The sequence below is a fragment of the Phacochoerus africanus genome, chromosome 2 (genome assembly GCF_016906955.1).
Source record: "Phacochoerus africanus isolate WHEZ1 chromosome 2, ROS_Pafr_v1, whole genome shotgun sequence".
NCBI classification, from domain to species: Eukaryota; Metazoa; Chordata; class Mammalia; order Artiodactyla; family Suidae; genus Phacochoerus; species Phacochoerus africanus.
In genome coordinates, this window is record NC_062545.1 from 60710992 (window position 1) to 60724570 (window position 13579).

General features: G+C 33.3%; 1 protein-coding gene across 5 annotated transcripts in view; it reads right to left on the reverse strand.

The window, feature by feature from the left end:
* Window positions 1-13579, reverse strand: part of EPHA7 (EPH receptor A7) — a 171127-nt gene that overhangs the window by 11121 nt on the left and 146427 nt on the right. For 2 of the 5 annotated variants that reach the window (XM_047761265.1, XM_047761252.1), the window contains exons 9-14: window positions 12908-12963; window positions 8225-8338; window positions 7185-7370; window positions 6290-6351; window positions 4536-4745; window positions 3325-3474 (exon numbers count right to left, since the gene is read on the reverse strand). In XM_047761265.1, the coding sequence (XP_047617221.1) occupies window positions 3325-3474; window positions 4536-4745; window positions 6290-6351; window positions 7185-7370; window positions 8225-8338; window positions 12908-12963 (778 nt within the window). Of the gene's footprint in view, window positions 1-3324; window positions 3475-4535; window positions 4746-6289; window positions 6352-7184; window positions 7371-8224; window positions 8351-8826; window positions 9676-12907; window positions 12964-13579 lie in introns of those variants that run through there. The other 3 variants (XM_047761261.1, XM_047761244.1, XM_047761272.1) reach the window with 2 other exon arrangements.

A 13579-nucleotide genomic window follows, 5' to 3' on the forward strand; every position in this document is an offset into this window, starting at 1 on the left:
GGTGTATTTTTATTGTAATTGACTGCAATTACACAATACATTTTTTTCTTTGAAAGGTTATTAATGGAAAGGGCTAAACACCTAGATTTTAAAGAAGAATGAAAGCTGGAAATTTACTGGGAAAACCAACCCTCTTGCTTTTCACTACAAATACCTAGATTCTAACTGCTTTCCTTGCAGTTAAAACTCAAGAAAGTTAAGGGCACATGAAAAACAATGGACAGTAAGCCTGTGATAAACCTATTTGGGTATGGGTACTTTCATACATATGCATATTATCTTTTCCCAAGAGTTTCTTGCTCATTCTCCTGTCTAGAGTGCAACTAAGTCCTCCTGGAAACTATCTACCTCACTGGTTTTAGAATACCTTCCATATTCTCAGATTCTGCATCCATGAATGAAAATATTTGAAAAGAAAAAGGAAAACCAGACAATTCCAAAAAAGTAAAGCTTGAATTTGCCACACACCAGTAACTATTTACATTGCATTCACACCTGTTTATATAGCATTTATATTCTATTAGGTGTCATAAATAATCTGGAGATAATTTAAAGTTTACAGGAGGATGTGCACAAGTTAAGTGCAAATACAATGTCAAATAAGAGACTTGAGCATCCTCAGATTTTGGTATCTGCTAGCGACCTGGAACCAATGTCCCATGGATACTGTACCCCTTTTTATTTCTTCAGAGTTATCTAAATAAAGTGGGATTTGTGGAGTTCAACAGTTGCAAACATAACTATTCATTTATATCTGTTTTCATGGTTTCTGAAGAAAAGCCTCTTAAAATCAACAAAACATTTGAAATTTGAGGGCTTTCTAAAATTTGTCAGAGATTCTAAAAATCTAGAAACTAAATTTAAACATTATAAAGTGAAGTGATTTTCTCAAACAATCAGTCTAGACTTATTTTTTTAAATTAATGTCTCTGAAGATCTGATGAAAGCAACCTTCCTAGAAAAAAATATTCACATATCCATAGGATTTCCAGGTGTATCAGGGAGTTGGCAGATGACTTAAGTCTGTCCATGATCTCCTACTCAGAGACTCCAAGTAAAAAAAGTTTTTTTTCCACTACAATGGAATTCATTATTTTAAATTACCCAGTTTTTTCACCATTTGTATATTGAAAATTAATGTAATTGCTCAAATTGCAGTTCAACAGCAGTATAAAATAATATTATCCTATAAGAGGAATATTAATATTAATTTCACTGTAAAAACTGAACTGTGTAGATATCTCTCGTGTTTGAATTTAAGAATTTAATAATTCAGATCTTTGCAATTAAAAAAAGAAGAAAGATGGTACTAAGTGTTCTAGGTCAGAATTGAATTTCAATGTGGACATAAACATTTAATTTGATCAGGAAAATATTTACTAATGCATGAAATACTAAATATTTATGAAATTTAACTTTCAAGAAAAACAATGAATTCTAAAAACTAAAACTGATTTTTTTTTCTTAACTATTTCTATTATTAGTTTTTAGAAGTTAAGTGAACTTTGAATTTATCTTACATTCCTGTCATTCCCTTTATGTTTGAATCTAGTACAGAAGGAAAGTGTCAAAAGAAATGAAACTCTACTGAGTGTCTAGGGAATGTAAATATTTTTCTTTCTCTGCCCCAAGGATTTGTTTGCCCACATTTTGACAGTCCATGAAATCTTTGACACTGAGACCTGTCAAATATTAACAACTTTGCCTCTGCCAAACGGACTCATCATTCAGACTTTTATCCTCGATAAACAAAAATCAAAAACAAACAAACAAAAAACCCCTAATAAGAAAAGTTTTATGTCATTATTCAATTCAAAATAGCAAAAGAATTATTTCAAAGCTCTCCCTCTTTAGGCTGTGAATTTTTCAGTTAATGTAGAAATTTGTAAAAAAAAAAAAAAATCTCAGAAAATAATCTTACCAACAGTCTGACTAGTTGTTTAAAAATAACTTTTTATGTTTTAAGACCCATATAAACTTGATACGGAAAATTCTAAAAAAAAAAAAAAAACACAGACACCAGTTTTATATAACAATGATCATGATCTCTTTTTGAAAAAATAACTCCATTTAAATTTTAGTCAGCTTCTACTGCTGTCCATGTTTGTACCACCTCAAGAATTGACTACTCCAAACCTGTTTGCTTGTCACTTCATTCCCAGTGGTAATACAGACTTTCTTCAAGCACTTCTTAACCTTTCACTCTATTCTTCAAGAGCATGCATTTGTACCGTTTCCAAACTCCTTCCAAAAAAGCTTTCATTAGTTTGCCCCAACATAATCTTCATTTCAAATCACTGACAACACATGCATCTCTGTTATAGGGGAGTGAGTTTATTTGGTTGGTCCTACTACACTTCACTGAGCCTTTGTTTCTGGACTTTCCAAAGCACATACTTGGTGAACTCTCTCATCAGCTATGAACCAAGGTTCTCTATCCAGATTTTTAGTTCCAATCCAGGGCACCTTTCTAGATTTTACACCTGCTCTACTTTTATCTAAATTTCATTCATATTTTCAATAAATGAAACCATATGAATGTATTAGCATTTGAAAGTTTCTGGCCTACAAAAATGTTAATTTCATAAAATTCAACTTGAAGCACTTTCCTTGCACTTATGTTATATTGGTTTATAAACAGTTATATTGGTTTATAAACAGTATGAGATGTAACCCCCTAGAGCTACCATCAGCTTCTTTTCTGAAAGGATAACAAGATATTTTATGCCTTAGTAATAGGATGCACATTTAATACGTTGTAGATTTTAAAGAATTTCCAAAGATATTCCTATTGTCTTTATATGCTAAAATATTACTATGAAACACTGATATTGATCATAAAATCTAGAATATCTCCTGAAATTAAAATGTAATTAAAAAATCAACAATAGATAATTTAAACAGATTTTATCAGGACATTAAAAGAAAAAGAAAGCTAGGTTTTAGAGGCAAAATAAAACAGAACCTTCCTTCCCCTCTCCTCTGCAAATGATTCTTTTACTCATATGACTCTCCCACTACAGCTATGCAAGCTCAGCATCATTACCTTTATTAAGGAGAAAATATCTTTTGTAGGCTTCCATTACATCCAGAGAATTTAAATAAAAAAAAGAAAAAAAACAATTCTTCAAAATGAAAACAAAATGAAATTAACTGAACCACTAATTTACAGTAATTATTGTGGGAATTTGTGGTAATAACTGAAAACTCAGCCATCATATTTTTGCAACTCTATAAAAGTCTCTTCTTATGAGCCATGACCTACATGTTCCCATACTATGAAAATTAATGTAGTAAATCCTTTTTAAGTAGTGTAACACCTACGTCTTGATTTGACATATCCCAATAAGGTCTTTCTCCATAAGACATAACTTCCCACATGACTATTCCATAGCTCCATACGTCACTGGCTGATGTGAATTTCCGGTATTGGATGGCTTCAGGTGCTGTCCACCTTACTGGAATTTTTCCACCCTGTATAAAAATAAATTGACATTTTAAGAATGTATAAAAGTATATAAATCATTTACAGCAGAACCATAAAGCTGCAGTTAAACACCTGTATATTTGGTTGGCAATTCAGCAGTATAGATCTACCCATCTTGAGTCTCTCTAGGTGTTTTTAAAGTTACTACAGTTTGGGGGGTGGGGGGATGTTCTTGGGCTGAGGGATGGAAATCCTGTGAAATCAGATTGTTATGATCATTATACAACTACTGATGCAATAAATTCATTCGAGTAATTAAAAAAAAGAAAAAAAAGTTACTAATGTGTTTTTGAAAATGTCATGATAAGTTTTCATTTTTAAGGCAAATCAATTTAATGGACCTTTGTGGTTATAGGACAAGAATCTACTCAAAAAGACAAAGACAGATTAGGCAAAATAACTGCTAAAATAGAGTGAAGTGTTGAAATAACTGTATTTAAGTAAATCCTCATATTTTTCCTTTATTCCAATCTTAAAAAACTTATAAGCATTAGCCTAGTTAATATACTCTTAAAATCTTTATTAAGGGAGTTCCCATCGTGGCTCAGTGTTAATGAATCCAGCTAGGAACCATGAGGTTGCGGGTTTGATCTCTGGCCTCACTCAGTGGGTTGAGGATCCAGCGTTGCCGTGAGTTGTGGTGTAGGTCGCAGATGTGGCTCGGATCCCAAGTTGCTGTGGCTGTGGTATAGGCTGGCAGCTAGGCTACAGCTCTGATTAGACTCCTAGCCTGGGAACCTCCATACGCCATGGGTGAGGCCCTAGACAAGGCAAAAAGACAAAAAAAAAAAATTAAAAGGGATTATATTTTTCAGTTATGACTGCTGGTAACCAGATACTGTTGCATATGTTCCGAAATAAAATAAGCTACTGTCATTATTATTCCTTCTCCTCTTAGCCTATATGTAGATTGTAAAAGCAACAAAAAGGAAAAACATAGCAACAAAAACATAGCAATGTGCCTCTTTTCTCCTGTTTAGTTTTGTAGTATTAAGCCCTGCTTTCTTGGTAGGAATATGAAGAGGTGCGGTAATAGACTTTTTCTTACAGTCGTTGTATAGACAGCTTCTGGATCATCCTCTATAACCCGGGACAGGCCAAAATCTGAGACTTTACAAACAAGATTGCTGTTGACAAGAATATTGCGAGCAGCAAGGTCCCTGTGAACATATCCCATATCAGCCAAATATCTCATTCCAGCAGCAATTCCTCTCAGCATTCCTACTAACTGAATGACAGTAAATTGCCCATCGTGTTTCTACAGGAAGATAAAAATAAAAGTCCAGTTAATAATACTTTGAAAAGCAAAAAAATCACCATGAAAAATGTCCACACACTAGTCATTTGCTATTATGTAATAGGAATTACTAATTATTTTTTTACATGATAGAGAACATTTGTGTTGATCTTACCAGATAGTCAAGTAATATAAGAGTTCCAGTAATCATTTAGTTATTTGCATTGATATGTTAATATTAAAAATAGTTTCAAATTGTGCAAGTCCAAAAGTATATGCTAATTTTTAAGTCAAAGTAAAGGAATGGAACATCAAAAAAAAAAAAAAAATCCTTGACATCTAAGTATTTTCTCTACTTGCCAAAAACTTACATAAATAATCTAGGAATATATAAAGGGATGAAGACATGTATATTATGTTTTTTTTCCTCCAAATGATAAAAAAAGGAAAGGTGAAAAAATTTTTGAGTGAAGATGAAGATAAACTAAGAGGTAGAAATGGATTATATGGGCTGACTGTTTTCATTTTGAATTTTTTATTGTGCTCTCAGTAGGAACAATACTTGCAACAAAGGGTCTCTGAGAGAGATATATTAGCAAATGGGATGGAGAACTCTTTGCAACCAAATGGCCACAATATCTTTCTAACCTATTTTTAACCCACAGGTTTTTCCAGTGGAATTATGAACATGGTGCATGAGGACAGTGGTTTGGGCAGATCAACTTGCTATGTGATGCTTTCTTCCGGAGAGTTGATAGTTAGGCATGTCATCAAATGCAGCAATAAAAACCTCTCGAAATCCTCTGAATGCTTATTAATCTGGGTTGAATGTATCATTCCAGATCATGTATGATATCTGCATATTCTCTTATTTTCTCTTTGCCATTTGAAAAAATGTTAATGTGTTCATGTTCTTAGATAAAAAGTCTCTGGGCATAAAAATATGGAAAATAGCAGAAAAAAAAGAATGTACATATATGTATGATGGGTCACTTTGTTGTACAACAGAAACAAGAAACATAAGTCAACCATACTTTAAAAAAATTTTTTTTAATTTAAAAAATGTGTGTTGTTACAGTTAGAACTTATGATTTATAAAAATAACATACTTTTAACTTTAAAAATGGCAATAATTCTTTACTTTAAGCTTGGTGGTCACATAACACTATAATAGAAATGGTTCCATAGGCCGGAGTTGGGATCTGATATTGAATGGTTATCTCACTTTTCAGACTTCTCTGTATTACCTCTGCAGGTCATTTATAATTGTACTGAAAAAAAAGTAAAATTCTACTCTGTGACAAGTATTCAAATTACAGGGCTTCAGGTATTCTCAGTACTTATGGTAATACATTAATAGAAACTGATTTTTAACTACAATGTATCACTTAAACACTCAAAAAAAGATTCTAATTCACTCCAGTCCAGGACTCTTAATCTGTTTTTCAAAGACAATTTTGTAACCTGTTTATACTGTTCACATTACACTGCAAAGAAAAGTTCAGAAAATTACACCGGTAGCATGTATAATATATTTAGAAAGGGAGAATAATTTTGACCCTTACCCTGAGAAATGCATCTAGAGCTCCATTTTCCATGAATTCTATTACAATCATGACGGGTTTCCCTAAAATAAAATAAAAAAAAGAACATATTAAGAGAAAAGTGTTGCTTCCAGACCTTTAATCTAAATTTCAGGCTTATTCTCTTTCTCACCCTGGATAAAACACATGGTGCTCTTTTTGAAAGACCGATTGGATGAGCAGTTTTTCTAATGTCTCCTGTGCTGCTAAACTCAAAGAGTCATTTACTGTCTGTTTGGAATGTGGTCATGATTCATAAAATTAAACAATAAAAGTCACTGTCTTCTTCTGACTCCTGCTTTGTGAACAAAACTCAGAGAAAATGATACTTTACAGAAAATGTAAAGACTAAACTGTATCACTTTTATGGCTTTTTTTTTTTTTTTTTGGTCTTTTAGGGCTGCACCCATGACAAATAGAGCTTCCCAGGCTAGGGTCTAATCAGAGCTACAGCTGCCAGAGCCACAGCAACACAGGATCCAAGCCGCGTCTGCGACCTACACCACAGCTCATGGCAACACCGGATCCTTAACCCACTAAGCAAGGCCAGGGATCAAACCCGCAACCTCATGGTTACTAGTAGGATTCGTTTCTGCTGTGCCACGATGGGAACTCCACTTTTATGGCTTTTGAAGCAAATGAACATATGTCACTCCATCACTCTATCAAATTTATTCTTTAACTCTAAACTTGCATTCATTTATCTTGATTTTTTTTCTTAGATGGAAATACAAAAAAAAAAAAAGAGGATTGTTTTAGTTACATACCAAGTAAAAAATCCATTTATAATATGCAATGTACTTGCAATTTTATTTTTTTAATCTATGAAATAATTCTGCAGTCCACTTGATAAATGAAATATATGATCAATATCTACCTCTGGTAACAACCCCTTCCAAGTGGACAACATTTGGGTGGTCAAACTGCCCCATGATGCTTGCTTCACATAAAAAGTCTCTCCTTTGTTTTTCTGTATAACCAACTTTCAGGGTTTTTATGGCCACTGCAACATCTCTTTTCCCTGGAAGCTTCAAACGACCACTGCAGACTTCTCCAAATTCTCCTGAAGTAACAGAATATGTAGGTGTATTAAAATAAATTAAAATTTCAGAAATATTTTCTCTCTCAATGTAAATGCATTAAATTCTTTAAAAGCACTTTTAAGCTCTTCTAAACTGTTATACAAACTATTATTTTTTAAACTGGATTAACAAAATCTCTTTCAGAAACAACATTTAGGGTTGAAATACTCTCCATCAGGTACAATGCTTACTAAGCATAAGGGCACATTAGCAAATTCTAAACATTATTGCTTTCACGGCTGAAGAAGCAAATATTTCTTAAAGATTTAAAAATCTGTAACTCATATATACTATGTCTGCTAGACTTAAGGGATTTGACCCAAAATGTATAATTATTATGAAAGTACACTGTCTACATAGAAAATAATATTCCTTTTAAATAATTCATACATATTAAATTTCTACATGGAATTAGACAATACAATGGCTAACACCTACAAATTCAAGAAAAAATACAAAAATGAAAGCATAGCAGAAAGATGGTAAATCAAGTCAGCAGAAAATGCATATTCCAGCAAAGTTCAGGACATTCTAATGTTTAAAATATGAAGTCATTTCTTGGACAGGCCAGAACTATTATGAAATAGCTTATAATAGAACAATATCTTAAAAATCCAACGGAAGACAAAAGATACACAATTCTCTGCACCACATGCCCCTTTCTCACTTTCTTCCTTAAGATTTCATAAACAAGTACAGCCTCATTGCTTGCAACAGTTCAGGTAAATGCAGAAGTTCTATACTTGAAGTATAATTATTTGCCTGTCATTATGATGTATGACTTTCGATCTTAGCTAAATGGAACAGCTGAACAAGGAAGCTACAACAGCCTTACCTGCGCCAATCACACGCTCAATTTTAATACAGGAGGCATCTAGCTCCTTGGCGAATTGATGGACAGCTCTATTTGGGTCCTCATAGGTTTCAGGGTCAATGTAGGTTTTGGTGCCTGGAAATTTAACTGTAATGATGTAAGAAAGCATGACTGTGATGAAGCAAAGCACTTATTGTGCAGTCAGCCCAGGAATTTCATTATGCAGAGTGCTCCTTGGAACAGTGAACTTGCTTCCACATCACCTGATTCACAGCAGTTTTAACAGACTACTTCAGTCTGCTGGCGTATAGGTATTATCTGCAAGCTTCTATAGGTAACATAGGATCCAGCTCATAGGTTACTAACTGAATTGCTCTTCCAGTAAATCAACAAAAGACATCACCAAAATCCTCTGACATGACTCTTATCAGACTGGAGGTTTAATTAAATTCATTGCTATCATGGCATAGTTCAAGCCATACTGAGGTTTGTAATGGACTTGGAAACACATTTGTAAATCTATCAGTCAGTCAATCAATCAAATTAATACACTGGGAAAAGAAGACATTTCATTTACAGGTAGCCTACTACACTGACAGCAATATTAAAAACATTTAGACATCTTACTTATTCTTTTGATTTATTTTTTTTAAAGACCAACCAACGTTGACAAATACATAAAATTAATACAAGATGTGAGGGACTGCTATCACAGAACCAGAGAGAAATCTACGAAAGACACAGTTTATTCTTTACCTTGCAGGGCAATAGAGGCCAGATGTACAAAGTGCAGAGTAAAGTTAGAAAATTTACAGTATTCCTGGGATCTGCTAACCATGTATGACAGCAATTTGAAAGAGGAATGGTTTATATGAGCTTTCAGTTATAAGGCTCTGGAAGATCTTAACTGTTATTAGGAGGTAGCCCATATGTCTCAGAAAAGGTAGTCAAAATTCAAACAACATAGAATCATCTTAAAAGTTAAAAATTTCTTAAAATGCACCCAGAAGCATGCAGGTAACAGATAATGCTATGTCAACTTTAAATCAAATTCAATTACAATAATGTATTCCAAATCTAATCATTTGGTTAAAGACAGAGATAAGATAGATAGGCATATATTTGGTTATATTAATGCAATGAAAAGAATTACACTATATCCTCAAAAAAACTTTATTGTTTTTAACAAAGCCACTGAACAATCTTTTCATTAAATCTTACTATTTGGAGAACAATATATTTCTTTATGTATTACACTGCAGCCTAACTGTGCTTATGTCATCACATTAAATTTAAATTATATTTTTAAAATAAACACATAACAAACAAAAAGAACCAGAATGTATGAAGGAAAATGGGATTTAAAAATCTTGATTTATTCTGCTGTAGTTGATTGTTTATCCAAAATTGATTGTCTTAAACAATTATTGTTGCAGTTTATAAAACTGACAGATGCTCATTTGTTACTAAAGCTGAACATGAAAAAAAAAACACAAGAAGAAAAGAGAGAGGGGATAGAAAGAGAAAAGAGAGAAGAAGGAGTACAGGGAAGAGGGGGGGAAGAGAAAAAGAGAGAAGGGAAGAAAACAATAGGTTAACCTCCTAGATTGGCAGGCAGATGGAGAATGAGCCATCTTCTCCCTTTTAATCCTTTCTTTCATTTTTGTTTTTGTTTGTTTTGTTTTGGTTTGGTTTGGTTTCATGATAAGGGAGCTAGATTGGAGGTAACCTTCTGCATCTCAAACAGGTCTCTGATGGTTCTTTATTCAAGCTGTCATAAAACATTTTGACAGGCCAGAGCAATTTTGGCATAAAAACATGAAATACTGCCCAGCTTAGATTCGGAGACATTGTTAGAAGAAATGGTAGGAGGAAACAAAATGTAAATTGGAATTGCTTCACTAAACTCCTTCATTGTGTTTATATCTTTAAATGTGGCACTTGGGGCCATGGAGAGTGGAGGGCGCCTGATACAAATGACTGGACATTCTATTAAATTCACTGCTCTAAAAGCTAGTTAAATGGTTGCTTTCATGTTTCTGTAAAAATTCAATCTGGTATCTTAGCACCTAAGAAAATTGTACACTAAAGGAATAAAAGACCACCAACTTGTAAATAGCTGGTGACCACAGTGTTATACTTGACGTATTTCAGATACAGTCACAAAATCAAATAAAATGCCTGGTTCTCAGCAAAAGACAAGAAAAGATATTCTTGTAAAAAAGGTGATGAACAAATACCAAGGAATTACCAGGTTAGGATATCTTAGGTGTACTTTATTTTTTCATTATTCATTTAAAAAAGGATGTATTAAAATAAGAAACATTTTGACATAATTTCTGAATATTCTGGTCTGTTGCTTATCTTAAGAATGAGGAGCTTTTTTTGTGTTTTACTGTCTTGGTAACATTTCTCGTGAATGTTAAATATCTTAAAACCACCATTGATATTTTGCTTTAGAGATGAAAACTGTTTATACATACATACCAAGCTTATCTTTTCTATGTTAGCCAGTTGAACATGCAGCTTTGTTTTTTCTAATTAAAAACTGGATGTCAAATGTAAAAAAGGGAATGGCACCAAAATATTAAAACTGAGTGATGACAATTAAGCATAAGGCTATACAACATGTTTTAGGTAAGACATGCTTTAATTTACCTTCAGCATTAACCTGTAAGCTAAAAGCAAATACACTAAGAGGCAGTATTTGATAATTGGGGGATGTATCAGAATATCTTCAATAAAGAAAAGAAAGGTGACATACTAATTAAGGAATTATTAAATGATTGTCATCAAATTATTCACATATGGGTAGAATCAGGAGGGATTCCAGGAATTGTAGTTTTACGTTACTCTTCTGTATACATTTTAAACTGGATATAAAAATCTAGACACTCAAGTTTGATTCCCTCCCTCCTGTCTGGGGAAGTGTTAAAAGTATTCTCTTATGTCATGAAAGAGAAAAAAACAGAGCCTCCCCGTTTTTTTTGTATATGCTCTAGCTATAAACGGCTTAGGATACTCTCATCTCTGAGATTGTCACAGGAAAAGCACTGCCAAATTAGCAAAAGGAAGCACCAACTTTGGGAGCATGTCAAATAATCCCAGGGTGGGGAGGAGGCAGAATCAAATGTGGATAATCAGGCGCAGATTTTAAGTTTTGCAAGGCTTGAACCTTCTACAAGTTGGGATACTCGCTTTAAGGGAAAAAAAAAGATTCTACACACTAGATTGCTAGGGCTCTTCCAGGCCTTGAAAGTAGTTTATGAATATGAGGGGACCTTACACATCATGACTCCCCCACCCCAGGTCATACCTTTTACCATTCATTTGCAGTGTCCTAATACCCTTCCTGCCTTTGGTGGTTAGGAATTCTGCAGGGTTTCTTGATCAATTTGGATACATATTATGTAAAGCCACTTCTCTTTTGAAAACTAAAGTCAAGGGAACTGTTGGTTCAACAAGTAATAACACACTGAATAAATTTAGGAATCATATTAATGGTGTTCATAATTTGTGCTTTTTCAACCATATATTCTCTTGAGTGAAGCTTACATATTTCTGTGACTTTAGAATGGGTACATGGCAATATCTTCTTAGATAATAACATAAATTAATAAATGTCACAAAAATAAATGTCACTCATGTTATTTATGGGAAATTTACCTACCCATGAGATATTTTAGGAAACATTACAGTTAGAAAAATTAAGAAAGTTATTTTTCAATATTTTCAAGGATTAAAAATAGGAAAATGGGTTTGGATAAGAGCATCATTAATGATCAGAGCTAAAATCATTTCACTGTGAGGTTTTAACTTGACTGCTTAGAGTCAACATTTACTTCTTGGGCATCTATTTTCTTTGGTTCCTTGAGCTCTCTTCCAATATGTTTTTGTTTTTGTTTTTTGGTTTTTTTTTTGCTTCTTAGGGCGCATATGGAGGTTCCCAAGGTAGGGGTCTAATTGTAGCTATAGCCTGCCTAGGCCACAGTCACAGCAACTGGGAATCCGAGCTGCATCTGTGACCTACACCACAGCTCATGGCAACACCAGATCCCCAACCCACTGGGCAAGGCCAGGGATCGAACCCGCAACCTCATGGTTACTAGTCGGATTCGTTTCCGCTGTGCTGTAACAAGAACTCCCAATATGATTTCTAAAATGAACTTTTAAGAATCAGATATCCCAAATCCACAGGAAAAACACTGGAGGATTGAATCCTATTATTTTACTATTTACATCCCCCTGAAATATCTATCAGTGATAGACATTTTATAATAGCTGAAGAGAGACAGTCCTTAGCTTAGTCTTTCATTATAGAATCATTCATTGGGTAGAAAAAGGGCCTTTCCTGCTAACTCGAAGTGAATTCCTGAGCTAGAACATGGGCACATGCAACATTCAATGAATCCTTATTAGAATGCAAGTTTGCAAGAGGAACAACTGTGACATAAAAGCTGCTGAATGTCCTTGCAGTTGTATTAAAATTTCTTATGAGAGATTACATTTCTGAATATATTTTGTTCTTAAAAACTTTATATCATATGATTCTCATTTTAAATATTCAAATGTTTTAAAGCAACACTTTGAGCTCATTATATAATTTCAAGCCTGATGCATTAGGAATTTATTCATGCCAATACTAACAACCAGGTTTCTGTATTAATTGGGGTAAATAATAATAAAGAAAAGCCAAACACTTACAATGAAAGTAAAGCTCTTCATCCCCTTCTTGATCAGCTTTGCTATAACCACAGTGCCTGGAAAAAAATTAAATTTGTGATGATCTCAATCAATAATCTCACTTTACATTTTTAAAATTTAGTATAATATACTTCAATTACTTAACAACATGCTAGTTAGAGCTGTAAACAAAATACAAAAACTTCCTGTTCACAGTTATGAACTTAATAATAACCTAGCAATTCAGGTGATTTAAAAAAATGCACAAAATATATAAAGTCTTTGTGTGATACAATGTGGAAGGGACACACTTCATAGATTTAGGTTTATCAATGAGTAAGTTTTACTTATACTTTTTTCTGGAAAACAACAACAACAGATTTTAAATGGTTTCCACAAACCATTAACTAAAAGAGTAAACATTTTCCCAGGTGTCTTCTACATTTATTATAAAAATCTAACTCTGAAAATAACTAATAAAAAGTCACCCAACAGAAATTACAATACTCATTCCTCTTAAACTCAAGTCAATGATCAAGCTCACTCTGTTTTCTGGCCTTGGGAGAATGAAAATTTATTGATCTTAATGTTTCATAAGAGACCATTTACTACTTAACACACTAAGCAATAAGTAATAGGCTAACATAATTCTGAAAAATCAATACATTTAATGTTACAGATTACAATAAATTT